The sequence below is a fragment of the Eublepharis macularius genome, chromosome 17, assembly GCF_028583425.1.
Source record: "Eublepharis macularius isolate TG4126 chromosome 17, MPM_Emac_v1.0, whole genome shotgun sequence".
Lineage (NCBI taxonomy): Eukaryota > Metazoa > Chordata > Lepidosauria > Squamata > Eublepharidae > Eublepharis > Eublepharis macularius.
The window spans coordinates 879128-900020 of NC_072806.1; the positions used below are offsets into that span (position 1 = coordinate 879128).

At 58.9% G+C, this 20893-nt stretch overlaps 1 protein-coding gene across 3 annotated transcripts in view; it reads right to left on the reverse strand.

The window, feature by feature from the left end:
- The window catches only part of HSPG2 (heparan sulfate proteoglycan 2), a 92872-nt gene that overhangs the window by 27382 nt on the left and 44597 nt on the right, over positions 1 to 20893 (reverse strand). The window contains exons 31-56 of one of the 3 annotated variants that reach the window (XM_055001984.1): positions 20759 to 20808; positions 20340 to 20419; positions 19794 to 19934; positions 19510 to 19701; positions 14188 to 14280; positions 13694 to 13774; positions 13088 to 13318; positions 12885 to 12998; positions 12629 to 12756; positions 12457 to 12543; positions 11955 to 12013; positions 11524 to 11697; positions 10592 to 10702; positions 10164 to 10264; positions 9406 to 9586; positions 8590 to 8649; positions 8068 to 8190; positions 7484 to 7636; positions 6829 to 6971; positions 5370 to 5450; positions 4719 to 4854; positions 4385 to 4536; positions 3949 to 4087; positions 2847 to 2989; positions 2622 to 2757; positions 1568 to 1719 (exon numbers count right to left, since the gene is read on the reverse strand). In XM_055001984.1, the coding sequence (XP_054857959.1) occupies positions 1568 to 1719; positions 2622 to 2757; positions 2847 to 2989; positions 3949 to 4087; positions 4385 to 4536; positions 4719 to 4854; positions 5370 to 5450; positions 6829 to 6971; positions 7484 to 7636; positions 8068 to 8190; positions 8590 to 8649; positions 9406 to 9586; positions 10164 to 10264; positions 10592 to 10702; positions 11524 to 11697; positions 11955 to 12013; positions 12457 to 12543; positions 12629 to 12756; positions 12885 to 12998; positions 13088 to 13318; positions 13694 to 13774; positions 14188 to 14280; positions 19510 to 19701; positions 19794 to 19934; positions 20340 to 20419; positions 20759 to 20808 (3241 nt within the window). The remainder of the gene's footprint in view (positions 1 to 1567; positions 1720 to 2621; positions 2758 to 2846; positions 2990 to 3948; positions 4088 to 4384; positions 4537 to 4718; positions 4855 to 5369; positions 5451 to 6828; positions 6972 to 7483; positions 7637 to 8067; positions 8191 to 8589; positions 8650 to 9405; positions 9587 to 10163; positions 10265 to 10591; positions 10703 to 11523; positions 11698 to 11954; positions 12014 to 12456; positions 12544 to 12628; positions 12757 to 12884; positions 12999 to 13087; positions 13319 to 13693; positions 13775 to 14187; positions 14281 to 19509; positions 19702 to 19793; positions 19935 to 20339; positions 20420 to 20758; positions 20809 to 20893) is intronic. The other 2 variants (XM_055001986.1, XM_055001985.1) reach the window with 2 other exon arrangements.

Genomic DNA, 20893 nt, shown 5'->3' on the forward strand with positions numbered 1-20893 from the left:
GGTGCCTAGGCCCTAAGTGTGGAGGGCCTGGGAGGCAGCAGAAAGGAAATAAAAAGTTAGGCTCCTTCTTGGTTGAAGAGGGAGAGGCTCCTGCTGCTGGGTGAGACCCGGGTGCCTAGGCCCTAAGTGTGGAGGGCCTGGGAGGCAGCAGAAAGGAAATAAAAAGTTAGGCTCCTTCTTGGTTGAAGAGGGAGAGGCTCCCGCTGCTGGGGGAAACCCGGGTGCCTGGGCCCTAAGTGTGGAGGGCCGGGGAGGCAGCAGAAAGGAAATAAAGAGTTAGGCTCCTTCTTGGTTGAAGAGGGAGAGGCTCCTGCTGCTGGGTGAGACCCGGGTGCCTGGGCCCTAAGTGTGGAGGGCCTGGGAGGCAGCAGAGAGGGAATAAAAGGTGAACCTTCCCTCAGACTATCAGCCCCTTAAGGCAGAGTAGGGAACAGTGGGGTAGGGAAAGCAGACGGCGGTTCTCCACAGTTTGATTTTCTGCCCTAGGGGTTCTGAACAGGGGGGTCTACCCCCCTGTGTGTGGTGCCTTTACCTGCTTTGTATACAGTGCTCTGTATATGGCTATTAAATTATACTTTTTTGGAATATAAAGGACCTTGTGGTGCTCTGACTACGTAAGCTCCCCCACTTGGCACGCTACAGGAAGGGAGGGAGCCCAGGAGAACCTGATCAGGCCAGACCTTGGTGGGTTGCCAGTTCTCCAGGGCCCACCCAAAGATTGGGGAATTCACTTCCCAGTAGAGAAATTCAGCCAGAGGGGTCTCACTGCTTCTCAGTCAGGCGGTGTACAAATCAGTGAGTGGTGGCAGCGACGAACAGGGTGAGCCATGCCCACCAGGGACGGTGGGAGGCGGATAGCGGGACTAGCAGGCCATTGACGGTGGCTCAGTTGCCTGGACTGAGAGCCAGCGCCCGTTCCGCCACAGCCTAAATGGCAACGGGTAAAATAAGTCTTTGTGATTGAGTTTAAAAACATTTGAAGATCTATACCTATCTTGAAATCATTACGTTTATGGACTACTTTGAATCCAATACACTAACAAATTACTCTGAAACCATTACACCTGTGCACTTATAAATGAACTCTGTTTTTGTTTAAATAAAATATCCATTTAGTATAAAGGATTCCCTTTTATATCGCAGCCAGCCCCACATGCTGACTGTTCTGTCATTCTACCTATGTAACAAAGCCTTCCTCTGCTACTACGAAGAGGGTGAGCCACGCTCACCAGGGACGGTGGAAGGTGGATAGCGGGGCTAGCAGGCCACTGACGGCGGCTCAGTTGCCCGGACTGAGAGCCAGCGCCCGTTCCGCCACACAGAGCAGGAGTGGAGAGAGACCCGAAGTAAAGCTGGGCACCTCAGGGAACCCTGCATTCTAGGCCGGCTGAGCACAACAGCAGCAGAAACAAGGGTGACAGTCCACTGGAACTGAAAGGGATTAATTTTGCCACTGCCTGTGTCCGAGGTAGAAATCTCAGAATTTCCATCACTGAGACCAAGAAGCCAGCAAGAGAATCCCGAGAAAAGCCCCACTCCAGCTCCCCAGACTGGGCAATCTTCATACCTGGTGCCCGGCTGGCAGGGACCCGCCTCGCTTGTACCAGGTGACTGCAGCACCGGGCTGGCCAGCAACAACACAGTGGAGGTCCAAGGTCTGTCCTTCAAGAAGGGAGGGTGATGAAGACTCGATCCTCACAGGTGGGGTAACACCTGAGGCTGGAGAAACAGGTCGGGGAGTCAGAGCAGATCTCAGGGTAACTTTTCATCCTGCCTCTCCCGTCTCTTGGCTGGGAGAGAGATCATAGAATCATAGGGTTGGAAGGGACCTCTAGGGTTATCTAGTCCAACCCCCAGCACAATGCAAACATTCACAACTACCTCCCCGCCCCACACTCCCAGTGGCCCCTGCTCCATGCCCAGAAGATGGCAAAGCACCATCAGGATCCCTGGCCAAACTGCCCTGGGGAAAATTGCTTCCTGACCCCGAAGTGGCGATCAGTATTATCCTGGGTGTGTAAGAAAGGGCCACGAGAACTAAGCACTGATGCAACCCTTCCTGCCCTCCCTCTCATGACCTGCCCAGGTTCACAGAATCAGCATTGCTGTCAGGTGCCCATCTAGCCTCTGCTTAAAAACCTCCAAAGGAGGAGAGCCCACCTCCTCCCGAGGAAGCCTGTTCCACTGAGGGACCGCTCTCACTGTTGGGAAGTTCTTCCTAATGTTTAGCCAAAAACTCTTTTGATTTGATTTCAAGCCGTTGGATCTGGAGATGGAGCAATCCATGCCAAAAAAGGAGAGAAGCCAACTTTGGGCATCAGAGGCTGCACAAGGCTAGCCTGGATCAGCCCCTGGGGCCATTTCAGCTCGTGTCGTTTTCCTGCCAGGGCACAGAGAGGCCCAGGGCCCAGCACTGTTTTCAAGCAGCCCCCAAGGACCTGCCTCTCCCCTGCTTGCCCCTTCCACAATGCTGGCTCGCCAGGTTTTTAGTCCATTCTTCCATCCTGCCTCAACTGTCAGGCCTTGAGCGCCAGGCTGGTTGAGTGGACTGGACCTGGAGACCACAGCATGCTGCCCCCCACCCCCGACCAGCCATAAAGGAGCTACAATTTTTGGCTCACTGTGGGCAGTGCTGTAGATGGTGACCACGACAGAGGCCTCTTGGACAGGGCTGCCGCTGCTGCTGCCCACCCGACACACGTACTCGCCAGAGTCTGCTGCTGAGGCCTGAAGAATCCGCAGGCGGGAGCCAGAAATCTGAAAGGGTGAGAGGGCGAGGAGGGATGAGCCAAGGTGCTGAGCGAGAAAGCGGGAAGGCTCGGCTGCTCCCGCCCCAATAGCCTTACCTTGTGATTTGCAGGGAGCGCCCCTTGTCGCTTGTACCACGTGATTCTGGGCTGCGACAGGCCAGCGACAAGGCAGTTCAGGTCCACGGCCTGCCCCTCGAGGACGGAGGAGGAGGGAGATTCGATCCTGACTGCAGGGGCCTCTGGTGAGGGAGGAGACATGGCGTGAAGGGGGATGGCAGGAGGGGAGCCAGGGCAGAGGGGACGAGAGAGGCCTGAGGGAGGCCGCTGGGGGCTGCTGGGAGGGGGAAGGCACACGCCAGTTCCCTCTCCAACAATCTCTTCCCTATAGCTGTTGGGTTAGATCCCTTGGATCCGTCCCTAGAGCACAATCGCTTGCAAGTGTGAAGTTGTGGGAGATTACTACTACTACTACAACCACATTCGACTTACATACCGCCCTTCCGGACAACTTAACACCCACTCAGCGGTTTACAAAGTATGTTGTTATTATCCCTGCAACAACAATCACCCTGTGAGGTGGGTGGGGCTGAGAGAGCTCTGAGGGAGCTGTGATTGACCCAAGATCACTCAGCTGGCTTCAAGCGGAGGAGTGGGGAATCAAACCCAGCTCTCCAGATTAGAGTCCTGCTGCTCTTAACCACTACACCAAACTGGCTCTCTATTCCGTGCTAGCTTATAGGACAGAAGCAACAGATGTGGCGGCTGGGCAAGTCTCTAAAGGAAAACACATGTTCAGGGTGTTAGACATACAACTCTGTTTAGCAGGAGATATGCTCAGAGTTTCTGGTGGCAGCAAATGACATCTCAGGGAACGAGGGAAATGGGTGGCGGTGCCAAGCTCCAAGCAAGACAGCCGTGGGCTTTTCCAAACTCACAGGAGCCCCAAAAGATGGGGGCTTACAATGGGGACCTTCACACCCTATGAAAGGCACAAGAACACGGAGCCCTTGCTGTCTCCCCCCCCCCAATAAATTCCTTGCTAGAGGGGGACAAGCTAGGCTTAAGGGTCGGAGATCTTGGGCACCATCCACACGGCACCTGACCATCTGCCCACCACAGCAGAAAGAGCGCGCGAGAGGGTGCCGCCCTCCAGAGCCAGCCACAGCCAGCGGTCTCTCCGGGGGGGGGGGGGCCTTACCGCGTGAGGAGCTGCCGCCCTGCTGGACAGTCACGGTGATGGAAGCTTCCTTGGGGCCAGCGCCGTTGCTAACCCGGCAGACGTATTCACCAGAGTCAGCTGCAGAAATGTGCGGGATGCGCAGCAGAGGCCCCTGGACCTAGGGAGGAGACGTGAAAGAGGCTCTTGGGACTGGCCTGGCCCCGGGGGTGGCCTTAGCCGGCTCACGGCTCTTTTGCACCAGGCCTCGGCAGCGGGAGCAAGCGACTTCCTTCTCCTCCTCCTCTCAGTTCTCCTTCTGGGCTTCTTCTTCTTCTTCCACGACAGAAGCAGCAGCAGCTCCTGCCATCTTAAGGATGCCCATCACCATGCCCTGCTTACAAGCCGTAGTGACCGGCACCCCTGTGGCGCTTTACTCCGGCTGGAGTTTGGCCCTGTGTGTGTACACTGTGTGTACCTGGTGGCTGGCTGGCAGGGCCCCTCCTCGCCTGTACCAGGTGACCCCTGCAGCCGCTTGGCCAGGAATGAGGCAGTTCAGATCCAACGTCTGGCCTTCAGTGACCGATGAAGAAGAAGACTCAATTCTCACTGCAGGAGGAACGCCAGCGGCTGTGAGGAGTCCAGCGGGAGGAAGTTAGAAGCCTGGCATGCGTTCAGGACGCTCGAAAAACCCGGAGAACTTTGACTGGGTTGCCTCCCGCTCCCTTCCATGCATGAAGGGAACTAACTGTCCCGTTAGTCACCCCACAGGGGCTTTGCATGCAGCTGAAGGGGGGGGAAAGACCCCTCACCTCGGGTGACCTCCACCTCGATCCGTGCTCGGCCGACTCCTGCTGCGCTGCTCCCTACGCAAAGGTACACCCCACTGTCAGCAGCAGTAATGGAAGGAATCACGAGGGTGCCAATGTCCCTTCTCTCGGCATAGGACTACAAGTGGGAAGGAGAGTCATCAGGCACACTGAGCATCACGGCTCAGCACCGAAGCCCCACACCCCGGGAAGGGGGAGGCATGCAGGTCAGAGCGGCACAGAAAGGGGCCCCCGACAAGCTGTCAGTGGACAAGACCAAGACTGTGACTGTTAAACCAGAGCAATGGCTGGGAGGGCAGGGTGCTTGGTGGAGGAGAGGAGGCAGCGTGTACGAGAAGATCCCTTCTGCGGCGCGGAGGAGTCCCTGCACAGAGGATCAACCTACTTCTACTGGGGTGGAGAGGGAAGCAAGCTGAGCCCCCTCCCACCCCGAGGATCTTGGATCTTCTGGCTCCCCCCTGGGAGGGCAGGGTGTGTGCATGAGTCCAGAGTTCTGGTGTCAAGGTGAGAGAAGGCCTGCCCCCCCCATGGAGAACAGACAGGGAGCGAGAGAGAGAGAGAGAGAGCAGCAGGGAAGGCGAGAGAGAGAGCAGCTGGGACCAGACCATGCCTGGGGGTGGGGCGGGGCGCTACCTGCTGAAGCTCCTGTATCCGTTGCCGGAGAACTTCCAAGCTGCCACCTTGGAAGTGGAAGAAGCCAAAGACGGGGATAGCCTAGCCGAGGAGAGAGAGAGAGAGGGCGGCCACAGAAGCGACAGAGAGAGAGAGGAAGAGGATGGGGAGGAGAGAGGCAGTGTGAAGGAAGGCGAGCATTGAAGAAACGGCTCTGCGGGAGGGTCACTGCAAGCCTGAACCTGGCCTGGGATCACGGCCTTGTGTGAAATGTCTCTCCAGGAGACAGAATCAAGGCTGCTCTTGGCTATCAGGTACAGCCACAGCAAAGGCAGGGGTACCCGGGCATGAGATTTGCCCCAGGAGACCAGAGGGCGGCCCTTTTATGCCCCGTCTGAGCCTCGCTGGCTACCTCTCCAAGGTCAGGAAGGTTGTTTCTCCGCAGAGTGGACGGGCCTCGGGCCAGTTTTCAGTCCTGAGAGGGTCTTGGCTTGCTTGATGGAGCCACCTGGTAAAGTCCGCTCCTGGCCTTCCCAAGCTCCGTCTGTGCTGACCTAGCCCCTGGGCTCTGTGATTGCTGAAAGAGCTCTGGGGGCCCTGGGGGGTGAGTGGGAAGGAGCAGCCCGGGCTTGCTACCCACCCAGGGGTTCTATTCAGGCCAGAGTCACCCACCACACTTTGCCATTCTTGGGGAAGGGGCAGAAATCCCCCCTGCGTTGAGCTGAGGCAGAGTGGGAGGGCCCAACCCCAACCCCGACAAAGGAAAGGCTTCATTCCGATCTCCCTGACTTAACCTTCCTCCACCACCCCCTGGGCAAATCAGCCCCCATACCTATTTTTAAAATTAAAAGTCAGCCCTGGGATGTGAGAAGGAAAAATAAGAAAGAGGGCAGTGCCTGTGAGCGTGAGCCTTGTCTCACACTGAGTAAGCACAGACCTCAGATGAGGCACTCTTCTTGGAACAGTGTGGTGCAGTGGTTAGAGTGCCAAACAAGGCTCTGGCAGACCCAGGTTCGAATACCCGTTCTACCATGGAAGCTTGCTGGGTAACCTTGGCCCAGTCCCTCTCTCAGCCTAACCTATTTCACAGGAGCCCAGTAGTGCCTATAAGACTAACAACATTTGTGGTAGGGTAGGAGCTTTCGTGAGCCATAGCTCACTTCTACAGATACTGTGACACATGAAAGCTCCTACCTTACCGCAAATGTTGCTAGTCTTAGAGGTGCTGCTGGACTCTTGCTCTTTTCTACTGCTACAGACAGACTCACATGGCTACCCATCGTGATCTACCTTACAGGGTTGTTGGTGAGGATAAAATGGAGACTGGAAGGGGAGAAAGGGGGCATATAAATGAAGTACAGAAATAAACAGAGAGGGAATTTAACCTCCTCCACCTGCCCCCTTGAGCCCGGTGCCCTTTAGATACTTGAGGGGCCCCCCCTCCCATGAAGACATCTCTCCCTTCCCAACCCTTCCTTACCTGTGGTGGCAAAGCGCCCCCTTGCTTCTCCCAGGTGATGGTGGCAGTGGGGGATCCGGCAGCCCGGCAATACAGCCTGACTGTGCTGCCCTCCTGCACCTCTGTGCGCTCCGGGCTCACCTGCACCTGAGGGGCACCAGCACCTGCCACACAGCAAAGCGGCATCTGATCAGGCAGCCCTCCCTCCCTCCCTCCAGAATCGCGGGTGGGGTGGGGCCCCAGGGGGATCCCATCAGAGCCGTTTGGACGATGCAGTGTGGGGAGAGGAACACGCGGTGGGGCTGGCATTGCTGTGTCTTGGAGTGGCAGCAGCACAACCTGCCACCTCCTGTCTCTACCCCGCCCCCGCCCCCCCGGAGAGGCAGGTGCTGGTTCTTTTTGCAAGCTCCAGCTTGTCTTCAGGTCATCCCCACCTGGGCAGCATGCAGAGAGCCAGCTGCAACCCCCCCTTGCTCTCTTTCTGCTCTTCTGCACAGAGCTTAGCAGCAAAGAAGAGGAGAAAGTTGGACAGCCCCTCTGAGGAGGCAGCGCGGTGGCTTTCACGCCTCCCTTTGAGTCCTGCTCTCAGCACTGTGCCGTCCCTGGCTCTCCAGATGGGGCAGGAGAGGCATGCGGGCTGCTGCCCAGACCTACCCTCCCCCCCAGCACGACATACTGTGCACTTGTAAGAAGGCCCGGGCCATGTGCTGCCCAGCACTGTTCCGCACGCGGCACAAGTACTGCGACTCATCAGCAGGCTCCACTGCTGGGAAGCGCAGGATTCCCCCCTGGATCACTGCCTTCGGGGAAATCACACCCCCTTGTCCACCTACAGAAGAGAAAACCTCTTCAGGGGTGGGATCGGGGCTCTACTGCGAAAGCAGAAAGCAGCAGGCAGCCCACAGGAGGCAGCTATGCCCATCTTTTGCACAGTGAGGGATCTTCTACCGCAGCAGTTGTGCAAGTTGCCTTGAGCAGCTGATCGGTACGCTGAATCTGTACCCTTTGCCCAAATGCATTTTGTTGGCTGAATCTGCAAGCGTCAAGGCTCACATTCATGGAGGCTCTGGCTGTGTGGCTGCCTGTAACAAACCCGTCATGGTGGCAGCTCCCACCAGAGGGAGCCTGAGAGCACCATGGGGGGGGGCCCTAGCTGGAGGAAGGGTCTGTCGCTTGCTTTGCTACGCTCACCTGCCACTCTGGGCACTGAAAGAGCACTTCTGCTACAAAGATCGTGGCTCCAGCTGGAGCAGCACTTACCAACCCATTCCACCGTGGGCTGGGGGCTTCCTGTAGCCACACAGCGGAACTCGGCAGGCTGGCCTGGCTGGACGCTCAGCTGAGAGGGTTGGATGGTGGCCATAGGTGGGACAGCAGATCCGGCTGCAACGGGAAGGAAGGGAGGAAAGAGCTTGAGTGGAGGAGGAATCCAGGGCAGCAGTTGTACTGTGGCATGGGGTGGGGGGGGGCAAAGGCCAGGCTCCCCACTTCAGCTCCAGGAGAGAGGCCATGCCATGCGGTTGCCAACTGGCCCTCAGGAAAGTGAACCATGCCCCAGAGCAGCCCTGTTCTGCTTGACGGAGGAGCCTCTGCCCTGGCCCCCGGCTCCCTTTCCCCCAGTGGCCTTGGCACGTGCTCGTGTGTTGGGGTGGGGGCCTTCATGCCAGAGCGCCCTACAAACAGCAGCGGAAGTAAGGAAAGCAAGGCCACAGATATCCAGAGGAGAGTCAGCACCAGCAACGCGGGGCTCGGGGCATGCAGTGGCTGGCCAAACCGACTTACAGGGTCTGTGGCCTTCCAGCACTTCTACAGGTCCATAGAACATCTGAGTCTTGGACGGAGCTGAAAACGAGGGACAACGTCGGACACAGGCCCACGTGGAAACCACGCTGTGGGCCTCACACAGCCCCTCTCCGTAACAGGATGGGCAATGGGGAGGGCGGTTGGGGGCGGGTGCATTTAGCTAATGGGAGGTTTCTGCTTTGGAGGCCTTCAGAAGGCTGCAGGGCAACACACTTAAGCCGCTGCTGCGAGATGGAGAACCCCCAGAAGCCAGGTTGAGGCACCTTGAAGTTCCCCCATGATGTCGTTCTGTGAATCACAAGCCCGGAAGAGGTGGGATGGCTTGGAGCAGCAGCAACCACTACTCACAACACCATTAAAGGTCCTAGGAGCACCGGAGAATCGCCAGCAAGGCAAAGGGGCCTCCTGTGGGCTCATCAGCAAGACCTGTGCAATTCTGTAAGGCCTCAGACTTGGCGCTTGCCTGAGAGGCAGTTGCCTGAGCTCCAGGGAGGCCACTGCTTGAAACCCCTGTGAGAAATAGCAAAGCCCCCCTCATAGCTGGCAGCTCATTGTGCCCCCATGGCAGAGGGAACAGGATGCAGGTGCGAAATCCCAGAAGCATCTCTTCCAGGATGCTGCCCCGCCCCCGGCCTGGCAGTGCAGCGTGTGCCTTCCTTCTCCCCCAACAGCTGTGCCTTTCCACCTGGCCTCTGTCTCTGTGTGCCTGCAGAGGTGGCCGCGCAAGGTGACGGGACTGGTGCGCAGGCTGGGGGTGTCCAGGACCAAGCATGCAAACATGCCCCAGGGACCCACTTTGCACGTAGAGGGTGGCGACTCCCTCGTCCATGTCAAACATGTTGGAGCCAGTGCAGACGTAGATGCCAGCATCCTGGGGCTGCACGTTGCGGATGGTGAGGATGCCGTTGAAGTCCATGGCCCGGCCGGGCAGCTTCCCGTGATTCTGCCGTGTCCACACCAGCGTGTAGGCGGGCGACTGTGGGAATTGCAGGAGGGTGAGGAGGAGGACGGGCAGCCAAACGCCAAACCCCTCGGCCCACAAGATCTGGGAAAGGTTCGGGACCAGCCCACCGGGTGGGGCTTATGCTCCTGGCAGAGCAGAACGGGACCCAGAAAGCCCCTCTGCACATGGCAAATCTGCAGTGCAGGGGCCGCAGTGCTGGCGCATCAAACTGGGCCACTGCAAGACATGCTGAGGAGTGGTGGTGTGCCATACTCTGAACTCCCCACTTCACAGAAACACCAAGAATTGCTGTTGTGCTCCTCTCATTCAGTGTGTGCACCACACTCCCCATTTCCCCACCCAGAACTCATCCAGGGGATTCCAGCTGAGGGCACCCATTCAGCTGCCCGGCCTAGGGGGGCACAAGGCCAGCCAAGATGGCTGAGGGTGTGCCAGGGCTTCTGTGGCTGAGCTCCTGGTCTCCTCAGTTTTGTTCTCTTTTGCCTCCTGCCACCAACAGGGCTGCCCTCACCAGTCTGCAGAGCCCACAGCAAAGCAGAACGTGGCTCCAGACCCCTCCCCGGCCGTGCCACCTCCAGGGAGCCCCCACCTTGCTCTTGGCTGTGCAGACGAAGGTGACGTCGCTCCCCGGCTGCACGCTCTGCACCTTCTTCTCCTCCACCGTCACTGTGATGGGCTTGCTGGGCGCTTCTGTGGGGGGACGAGGGGATGAGACCCCCCTTCCTGCCACCTCTCCACCCAGGCCTGTCCCACTTGGCTGGCGGAGGCAGGACGCTGCTCTTTCTGAGGGCTGGCAAAGGAACTCACGCCCCCCCTCCCCATGTGGTGCCTCCACATCCCAGTCAAGGTCCCACTCAACCCCCCTCCGGCCCCCTCCAACTGTCTGGGGCCTAAGCAATGTCCCCTTTGCTTTAGAAGAGCCCAGTTCTGGGATGCGAGTCCAGCGTCGCTTGTGGCTCAGGCATCTTCAGGCCCCGCTTCCCGCCCTCTGGGCCCCCTTCCCGTTGGCCTTCTCACCCGTGACAATGACTTCAGCACGGCTGGTGTTGCTGTACTGGGGGTTGCGGCAGGTGCAAATGTAAACCCCGGCTTCAGAGGGCTGGATGCTGGGGAAATGGAGCTCTTCGCCTGGATCAGATACAGGGGCACATCAGTCTCAGAGGCAGCTCCGGGCCCAGGCCGGGGGGGGGGGGGGGCTTCAGAGGCCAAGGGGGAAGGGCTCCCCCAGGCCTGAAGACTTAAGATTTGCCACTTGTGAATGGGGAGCTCCCTAGGGTCGTGGGTCAAGGGCTTCTCCTCCAAGCTGGCCCATACAGCTGCCATACCCGAAGGCAGAGAGCTAGTCCTGTTGGCCCAGCACTGACTGGCCATGGCTCTCCAGGATTTAAAATGGGACAGCCCCCCCCCATGCAAACTGAAGGATCTTGAGGGGGGGGGTCCCAGGGCAACAGAAGGTTTTCTTTGAGGCGGAGGTTTCAGGCCAAGTGGGGAGGGACCAACTGGCCTGCTGCTGTGAGCCTCCAACTTTTTCAAATTCTTATCTTTGGATCAGTCTTTGTAATGAAGAAAATGGCACCAGCAGGGCCAGCTGGAGAAGTATGACATCAGGAGGCTGGCCCCAGATGACCGAAGAAATGCCTTGTCAAGGAGGCCGCCTGGCCTCCTGCCCTGAGGCACGAGTGCAAATGATACGCACGGCCTGCTTCCTGGAGAGGGGAAGCATCTATCTGGCTTGGGCCGGACTGTATGCTGCAGTTCCCATGTTGGCCTCCTCTCTGCTTCCTGCTCTGGAGGAAGACCTAAAATCTCACCCCCTCAGGAAACACCTCCCGCCTGCATTTCTGAGCTGGGCAATCGATCTGGTTGGGGCATCAGACAGGGTGATCAGTCCAGAAGATGGCAGCGCTACAGCTGGGGAAAGTAACCCACCTGCCTCCCTGTAAACTCACCTTGCCGCCTGCGCTGGGCCGTGCCTGACACGGGGCGCCCATCTTCCCGGGACCAGTAGAAATAATAAGGGGGGTGTCCGCTGACCTGACAATGCAGCGTGACCTCACTACCTTGTGACACAGCAGTCCGTGGTGGATGCACCCGAACGACGAGCGGAGGCTGGTCCGGAGCAGCTGAAAGGGGGAAGGCTGGCAGTTGCAGAGGTGGAGGTGTGTGCCCTCCGCTAGCAGAGCTTCCTGCCATTAATTCCCAGCCACTCCCACCAGCAGCCCTGCTGAGAAAGCAGAAGGCCTCCACCATCCGCCTGCATGCTCAGGAGTCGCCCCAAGATGGGAGACAAGCAGCCACCGAGCTTCTCTCCAGCACCCAGACACAGGGGTCACGCCCCCTCCAGCTGACACTGTGGGGCACAGGGGGACCTCTCACTCACCCAAATGAACACACTTTTGTCCACGAATGTTGGGGTTCCCTACATAGCCTGGGGCACACCTGAGAAGGAGACACACAGGTGAGACCACGTTCCTGAGCAGCTGACCAGCCCGTCGTCTTAGCAAGAAACTTTCTGGCAGGCGGGTGTGATGGGAAACTCCTCACAAGACAGTCTCTCGCCCTTGGAGTGGCCAAGGACCGTGGCGTGGCCAAGGACAGGGACAACTGAAGCGGTGCTGCAGGGGGGACCCCTGCTGTGCATTAGCAGGGCCAGCGGGGCAGCCTTGTTCCTTCCTTCATGCATTTGCAACCTTTACACCCCTGCTGCTTTCTGCCCAATGGGGGACACTGCGGAGGCTGCCCTTCTCCTGAGACTGTCAGCAGGGCTGAGTGCCTTCGCAGCTGGCAAGAGCCGATGGAGTGAGGAGATGCCCAGGCAGAACTCCGGGGCCCACACGGTGCCTAGCAGAGCCATGGAGAGGGAAAGGGAGAGCAGCACTCACTGCTCGCAGTACTGGCCGGCGTAGCCAGGGTCACAGGCAGTGCAGCGGTAGCCTCCTGCCCCCAGGCTCTCACACGTCCGGGAGAATCTGCCAGAGAAAAGGACACAGCTGTGAAGCCCCGGGCACAGCAACCTCCCCTCGTGCCCCACCCTTCCCCAGAGCTGATACGCACTGGTTCTCGGGATCGAGCAACGGGCAGGCGCACGGCTGGCAGTCTTCAGGGGTGCCGGCAGTGGCGTCTCCGTAGAAGCCGGGGGCACACTGCTCACAGAACTCTCCGGCAGCATTGTGCAGGCAGCTCTGGGCAGAGAAGGACAGATGGACAGGTGGTGGGCATCGGGGACTGCTGATCCTGGTCAGGCCAGGAGCCAGGGCTCAGGCCAAAGCCCCAGCTACGGGAGGGCCATGACCCAAAACGGGTTGCTTACTGAGCAGGCGCCTGTCTCTGGGTGGCAGGAGTCTGAGTGTCCGTTGCACTCACACAATGCACAATGTCCCAGGTACAGCCCGCCTCCAGTGCGAGTGTAGCCCGCGGCACAGTCCTGCAAAAGAGGGAGGGGGGGAGATGGAGGGCTTAACTCTCCGTGCCCAAGAGCTGTCAAGGCCGCTCTCCGTCAGTGGGTTGTCTCACCTGGCAGGAGAGGCCCTGGTATCCTGGTGGGCAGCGGCACTCTTCCACTTCCAGAGCCCGTGGCAGGTTGGTGTAGGTGGGCACAGCAATCTCTATGCCGACAGCAGTGATGCTGGCTGACACCATGTCTGTGGAGTAGGTGGCCCGGATGAGGATCTCGTCCAGGTCTGCCAGAGCCATCATCAAGTGCTCGCGGGTGGCAGGCTGCCCGTCTGGCCGCTTCCAGTATTGCTGGGGAGAGAGAGAACAAAGTGGCACCAGGGAGGGGGGCAGCTGGAGGGCACCCGAGAAAAGGCAGCTTCAGGAATGGAGGGCGGCCATTGCTGCCTTCCGGGCCGCTGTGTCTGCAGGGCAGACACAACCAGGCAGTCCAGTAGAGAAACTGGGGAGAGGAACTGCCAGAACGGCACAAGCACCCAAAGGCAAGCAGGGAGGGGCCACCTTAGTCCTGGCCACAGGCCCCGCTCCTCCCACCACGCAGTAGCCACAAGCAGTTGCACATTATGTGTCCCCCCTGCAAGCAAGACGCTCCAGCAAATGGCACTGACAGGACACCAGAAGCCAGTTCAATGCGGGCGGGACACAGGCAGCACCACAGTTCCTTACCTCCTGGAAGACCACCTCAAAACTCTTGCGCTCACGGGGCCGCAGCTCGGGCAGGTAGGCTATCAAAGTGATATCATTGCCCTGGAGAGACACCACCAGAGACAGGCCAGTTTGTCATAAACCTACGCTGTTGAGGCTCCTGCCCTCGCTGCTGCACACACTTGCTGCCTTGAATCTTTGAGCTCTTTGGATGTGCAATGGTGACTTTTAATCCCCCCCCCCCAAAAAAAACCAGTTCACATAAATTATGGAAATGACGCATCAAAGTCTACTTGGTGAGTCTGTGGCTCTGAGCTGAATCCATCCTCTGTTCTTCCCTGTCTCTGCCAGTGGCACCCCCCGCCTTCCCCCCCAACCTGTGGCTGGCCACCCCAACCACTGAAGCCCAGAGGCACACGGGGACTAAGGGGAGGGGGGGGGGGTTTCAACTCTTCCTGGTGGCCCAGATATGAGGGCCTCCAATGGCCCAGCCCACCCCAGCCCTTCTTTCTTACTGCGATCTGCACATTCGGGTCTGGCAGTGGAGAGCCAGTCGCTCCGGCATCGTAGGAAAGGGTGTAGCGAAGGCGTCCCCCGTAGGAGCCAACCTGCAAGAAGCAGAAGTGCCAACTTGGGACTCCCCCTAGGGACTGAGGCTGATCCTGGCTCACGTATTGGGCACACCGGCCTCAGAGCCGGCTATGGAAGTCTGGCTTCTTTCTCAGCCGCACTTCATATACTGAATGATCAAAATGGTTTGCACATGACAGGGGACATTCTGGAAATGCCACAAAATTACACAATACTGCAATAATGTTCAATAGTGTCAAAAAAAAAAAAAAAGGTTGAGACTCTTTGAAAGGCATCCCACAAAGCAAGAGGGATGCCTCCGCTGGTTTCCAAGGGCTTCGTGGCTCTCCCTACGTGATGGCTGTCACCACCACCTCCCTTGGGTAACCCCAACAGCACCCCCAAAGCATTCAAGCAGAGTCAGAAGGCACATCATCACCACCACCACCACCACCACCCAACGCTTAGCATCACTTGCAAGGTTTGAGGTTTCTTGGTACAGAACGGGGGATTGCGGGGGGGGGGGTGTCCCACCTCAAGTTACCCCTACCCCCTGACCCCACTTGCTGCCCTCTGTGGCCCCCTCCTCCAGGGACGGTTCTGCTGAGCTACTGTGTCCCTCCACCCCCCTCCATGGGGAATTACCTTGTCCCCTAGGAAGGCCTTCGGCAGTTCCCAGTAGAAAGAGATTTCAGGAAGCAGGGAGAAACCCTTGTAGAGCAGCGAATACTGAGACAGAAGGGGGACAGTGAGAAGAGAAGGGCCCGGCTGGCGCAACGGGAAAAGCTCAGACCACACCACAGCAGGCAGGCGCCAAAGGGGAGAGAGGAGGCACACACTAGCAGTGGCGGCAGATAGCCCACAAATGCCAAGCCTACAGGGCGGCAATGCCAGTTCCCCGATGGCCCCGTTCCGTTCTGGGCAGGGCACGGCTGCTGAGCAGTTCTCCAGAACCCCCCCCCTTCCCCACACGCCTTTGTGGCAAGGCAGACTCATCCAGAGATACGAGGAAAACAGGTCAGAATCCAGCGACTTCTGGGGGCACCGAACAGCCCCGAGTGGCCTGGCAGGGCTTAGCCCAGTCACATGGCACGGCCCCTGGCTGCTGGCATGGATGATTTACAACTGTGAAATAATTAATAACCAAGAACAAGGCGCCCTCCTTTCTTCTTCTTGCCAACTGGAAATAGAAACCTTCTGGGGGAAACTGATAGATCCCACCCACCCCCCTCGTGCCCAAAGGGTCTGGAAAAGAAAACTGTAACGTTGGGAGGAAAGAGAAACCGATCTGTGAAATGCTTCCTCTCCAAGCGGAGACGCTGAAAGAGATTTGTTTCCAGACATCTGTTCTGCTAGCATGGTCTTGGGCCAGCATGCCCAACAATGCCAAGGAAAGCCACTGCCAGGCTCACCCCTGCCAAGCCCAGAGGAAAAGAGGAATACAGCAACCGTCCAGTCAGACAACAACAGGGCTCATGTTCCCCCAATGCATTTCGTTTTCAAGATTTCAGGACGTTCCTCCTTTTCTGTTCCTAGCAGGAGGTTTGCCAGCTGGGCAACGGAATCCCTCCAGCAGGGCTCAAGGAAGCACCCCCCCCCTGCCCTGCCTGCCTCACACACACTGCATGCTGGCTGCCTAGGCACATGCCCGTCTCACGGGTACCTTTGCGGCCTCAGCCACCCTGGAGCGGTATCGGGGGGAGGAGAGCAGGTTGCTGGAGACTTGAGGCTGGCCTTTGGGAGGTTCTTCTCCCTGGGACTTGCGGGCAACAGAAGATGTGAGAGACGCAGTCAGAGGGAGGGAGGGAGGGAGGCAGAAAGAGGAAGGGCTCTGGGAGCTCAAGGGCCCACTGGCATGCAAGAACAACCAGGATGGGCAAGAAACCCTAAACAAAGGAAGGGTGTTCTTCCAGGGGAGCCCAGAGGAAAGGATCCCAGAACAAGAACACCCCCCCCCCAAGGGCCCCTCCACCCAATCATGGGGGGAGGAGTAATCTTAAGCGGAAGAATGCCGAGCAAAGCAAGGAAAGCTGGGAGACCCGCCCCCACCCCCAGGCATCCAGGAAAGGGCAGAGCTGTACCTGAGGGCGTGAGCCGGGAGCCGCAGCTAAAGAAGGCGGGAGCAGAGGAGCCCTCACCAAGGAGGCCACGGAGTGAGGAGGGGCGGCAGGAAGGGGGCGAGGAGGGGCTGCCTGGGAAACAGAGGGGGTCCGTAGCCCTGCAGGAGGGGACCTGGGGGTGTCCCCTTCCTTAGGGGGGGTGGCTGCCCTGGAGGAAGCCGCCTGCCCCGAGGCGAAGCGGGACAGCATCTCCCAGATCTCCGCATCGCGTCTCTGCTGCGCTTCCTCTGCCTGGGGGTCAGAGAGATGGAGGGCGAGAGAGAAAGAGGCAGGAGACAGAGGTGGAGGAGGAGGCCCAGCCAGGACAGGCTGGGGGGAGAGGAGAGAGAGAGGGGGGGCCCTTCCCCTCCAGGGCAGCTGCTCTTCCGAGCCCATCAGCCTCACAGCCATGGAGCATCCCCGAGAAAACAGAGCTCAGAGCAGCCACCTGCCACGCATGCCCATGGCCACAGGGCACAGGCGGTGGCCTCTCCGCCAGACCCACGCCCTCGGGCTCTCACGCCCTTTACCTGAGTGGCTCGCTTGGCCCTGCTCTTGGTGCCCACAGAGCAGAGGATCCGGCCAGCCGCCACATCTCTTCTCAGCTGCTCCTCCGTAAGGAGCGAGGAGTTCTGCTGGGGTGAGACAAGCGAGGGCTTGAAAGCCAGCCGACTCCCTCCGCTGCTGGGGGAAGCCGTGCCAGGCGGGCACCCTCTTGTTTTCCATGCCAAGAAACATCTGCTCCAACACCGCCCCCCCCCAGGCTTGTGCTTGCCATTCACGGGACTCTGCCCACCTTCCTCCACAGGTGCCAGGGCAGGGCAGGGGAACGGCAGGAAGAACACAAAAGCCACTGCCAGGAATGGCTACACGCCAGAAGGGCAAAAGGGACTGGGAAGGAAACGTGCCACCAGTGTGAGATGGGAGTGCTGGGTGCTGGGGAGGGACAGCTCCCTGGCTCAGGTGCACATCTAGGGGTGGGGGGAGGGAAGCAAACCCCACCCAGAGCTTTTGCACTTGCTTCACAGGACACAAACCACCAGGTGGCGCACCAGGCTCTGCGTCTCGGGCCACAGCTGATGCCTCTCGGCACGTAACAGAGCCCCCAACTGGCCAAATAACCACAGCAAATGAACAGGCAGCTGCCCCCCAAGAAGCCGCTCAACCTCCTTGCCCCCCCCCCCCGCCCCCGCGCAGTAGAGGCCAAGGCTGAGAGTCTGTCTCCCTTGGCAGGCACGGCCCCACCCCTTGGCCCCAATCAGCACTGCAGAAGAAGCCCCCCTAATGCAGCATGCTCCACACCAGCGAGGCCCCTCGCCTGCGTACCTTGTGGGCACGACGCATCCGAGCAAAATAGGTTTCCTTCTACCCGTTGAGTTAAGCAGAAGAGAAGGAAGGTGAAAAGGAGGAAAGACAGACAGACAGACAGACAGACAGAGAGGAAAGGGGTGAGCAGGCAGCGGTCCACCTGATACTTCCCACTCGAGTCCAGACCCACAGGGTGCCAGGAGGAGCAGCTCTCCAGCCCCCAGCCCCCTGCCCCCTCTTCCTGCCCAGATTGGCGCGGGGGGGGGGGGGGCGCTTCTGCTGGGTGCCGCTCCTTCCACATTTCAGCTTACCTACTTTGGAACTGGCCTGAGAAGGCACTGTCAGTACCTTTGGGGGCTGGCAACTAGGGAGGCACCCTCTGGGGCCACCAGGGGCTCTCCCAAGAACATCCCTGCTGAAATAGACTGGGGGTCCTGCTACTCCTTCATCCTGCTTCTCCCAACGGCCAAAAAGGTGCTCACAAGCAGGAAATAAAGATAGGAGCCTCCCTAGACTGTTGCCCAGCAGTAACCAGCATTCAGTGGTATACTGCCTCTGAAGATGGTGGTTCATTTAGCCATACATGCCACATAGCCACTGACACACTTATCCTTCATGAGATTGCTCAATCCTCTTTAAAAGTCAGCTAAAAGTGGTGTTCATCAATAAATCCTGTAGCAGTGAATTCCACTTAATTCCAGCTAACGGTATGACAAAATACTTCCATCAGTCCTGCATCTACTGCCCCAGCGCTCTGACCAACGTGCTGTCCCTGATCCTTAGATTTCTGTAGGGTTGCAATACCAGCCCACTCCGGACTCTACAAAAAGCGAAGCATCTTCATGCGGCAGCCCTCCGATTAACCTCCGGAACTCCCTGCCAGTAGAAGTTGTCAGGGCCTCTGGCACAGATGGTTTAGGAAGAGAAGGGCTTGACCCTCCCATGGAGGATGAGCCAATCAGTTGCTAAGCGCCACATGACAGCTAGGAGGAGAATCTCCTTGTTCAGACTTACAAGGAGCCTGGGGGTAAACATTGTTGCTTTGAGCCCTTTCCAAGAAGGCAAAGCAAAATAAAAACATTTTAATGACCCACTGGGGCAGCCACCTTCATAGCAGCCTGTTTGTGCCTGCCCGTCCGCACAGGTGACGCGGCCAGAAGTTTCGTGCCGGGGCCAGGAAGTGTCCCCGTGGCTCATCTCTCCTCCGCTTCACCCTCCACGCTCCAAAGAGGCTGAGAAAGTCTGCGTTGGCCCTCCTCCCCTCTGTCTAGCACGCAGTCCGCAACTACACTCTGGGCTGTTTGCTTTCTCTCAGTCCTTTGCTGAGGCCGAAAGGACTGTGGCTGCAGGCAGAAGCTGCCCCGTTCCTGGGAGACAGCCTCCGTTCTCTTGGCAAAAGAGTGGACGGGCTTCCTGGCCTTGCCCGTGATGGGGACGGGGTGCACGTGTGGCTGCTATGACCTGCAGTGTGGCTGCTTTAATGCTGAGTTTTTCCCCCAAGGGCAAGGAATGCCGCGCACCCTCGTAGTCGTACTTAAAGAACTCCACTCTCTAGAATTTCCTGGACAGAGCCGTGAAACTGAGGAATGTTTTGAATGTGGCTGGGCAGCTGAGCACTGGATTGCTCGCCGAAGCTCCCAGGTTCAACCTCCAGTTACAATCCTCTCAGGAGGCAGGGCTGAGAGCCGCCCCCCCCACCCCCTGGCAGTCTGAGCAGACAGTGGGTGGGCTGTGAAGACCAACAGTCTGGCTTGGCATAAGGAGCCTTCCAGCGCCCGCTCGTCTGCCCTCTCTGGGCCTGCGCCCACAGCCCAACAGGGCCAAGCCTCTGCCTCCACCCACCTGCAGCAGAGGGCTCACCTTGTCTCCCAAGAAGGCCTCTGGCAGCTGCCAGTAGTAGGACTCCTGCCCCAGCTGCCCAAAACGGCCGTAGGAGAGCTGAGGGCCCTCGGCCGACATCTCCACCGTGAAGCCCGTCTGGATGCGGGTGTTGTGCTGACGATTGACCAGGGCAAATCCCCGGACATCCCCGGGACGGAAGGGGCTGGTGACCTGTGAGGAAGGAAGGAAGGCCGAGGCAGATCAGCAAGGCCGACGGGCAGAAAGGCAGGCAGAGCCCAGGCAAGGAAGGCACAGCCGCTCACCACGTCCCGGTAGTGGGAGGAGCTGGTACACTGCTGGGTGACCCCCATGCAGAAGCAGGGCAGGCAGCCGTCCCGGTTCTCCGCGCTCAAGTGGAAGTGGTGGGCCCGGCAGCTGCTGCAGGAGCGTCCTTCCACGTGGGCCTGCAACAGAAAGCGGAGGAGCAGGTAGCAGAGCTTCCAGACAGCCGCAGGAGCCCGGCAGGGTGCCAAGAGGCAATGGCTCCGGCTCTGGTGCAAACGGACTCACTCCGGCCCACAGCAAGGCGGGCACAGAGCAGATGAGGAGTAGGAGTGGACCCCCCCCCCCCGAGGAAAAAGGAGTTTGAAGGGAAAGAAACTGCAGAGCAGAAAGCAGCTCCTTGGAGACACGGGGGCCACAAGAAGTGGGTCCTTTGGCATGGGGGGGGGCAGGGGGCAGCATGCACACCTGAGCAACAAAGTGACCCAGGTGGGGAGGAAAACTGCCTGGTCAGGGCCCCCACGACTTCCCTCCCTCTTCTCTACCCCTCCTTCCCTCTGCAGGCCAAGAGTGGGTTGCCACCTCACCTTACATTGGCACTGCCCGCTGGCATCACACAGGCTGCTGAGGCTGCCCAGCGGGTTGCACTGGCACCGGGTGCCTGGCTCTGCAGAAAGGGAGTGGAAGATGAAGCAGGCCTTCTTGCGGGGAAAGCTCTGCCTTCTCCCCACAGTTATATGCCCCCCACCAAGGCTTAGGGGAGCAGACGTTCAGGTCTACCCCACTGACACGGAAGACCCTCCCACAAGGGTCTTTGTGCATGCTCAGGAACACCTTTGCCTTTCTTATTACTTCCTATGTTCCCAGACTGAGCAGAGGGGCCCCCATCCCGTCTCAGGCCGCACCCAAATTCCTCATTGGTCCCAGGGATTCCTCATGAAGTTGCAGAAGAAGGCCTCTGAGCCTGGACCTCTGCACTGCCCCCAAGCTCAGACATGGGGCTCACCTGTGCAGGGTTGGCCCAAGACAGGGTTGCCTGAGTAGCCAGCAGCACACCTGGCCAAAGAGAAGAGGCTTTGTCAATGGCCCACGAGACGTTTTGCCCACTGCAGAGCCTCCTTCCACCAGTCCTGCATCGAAC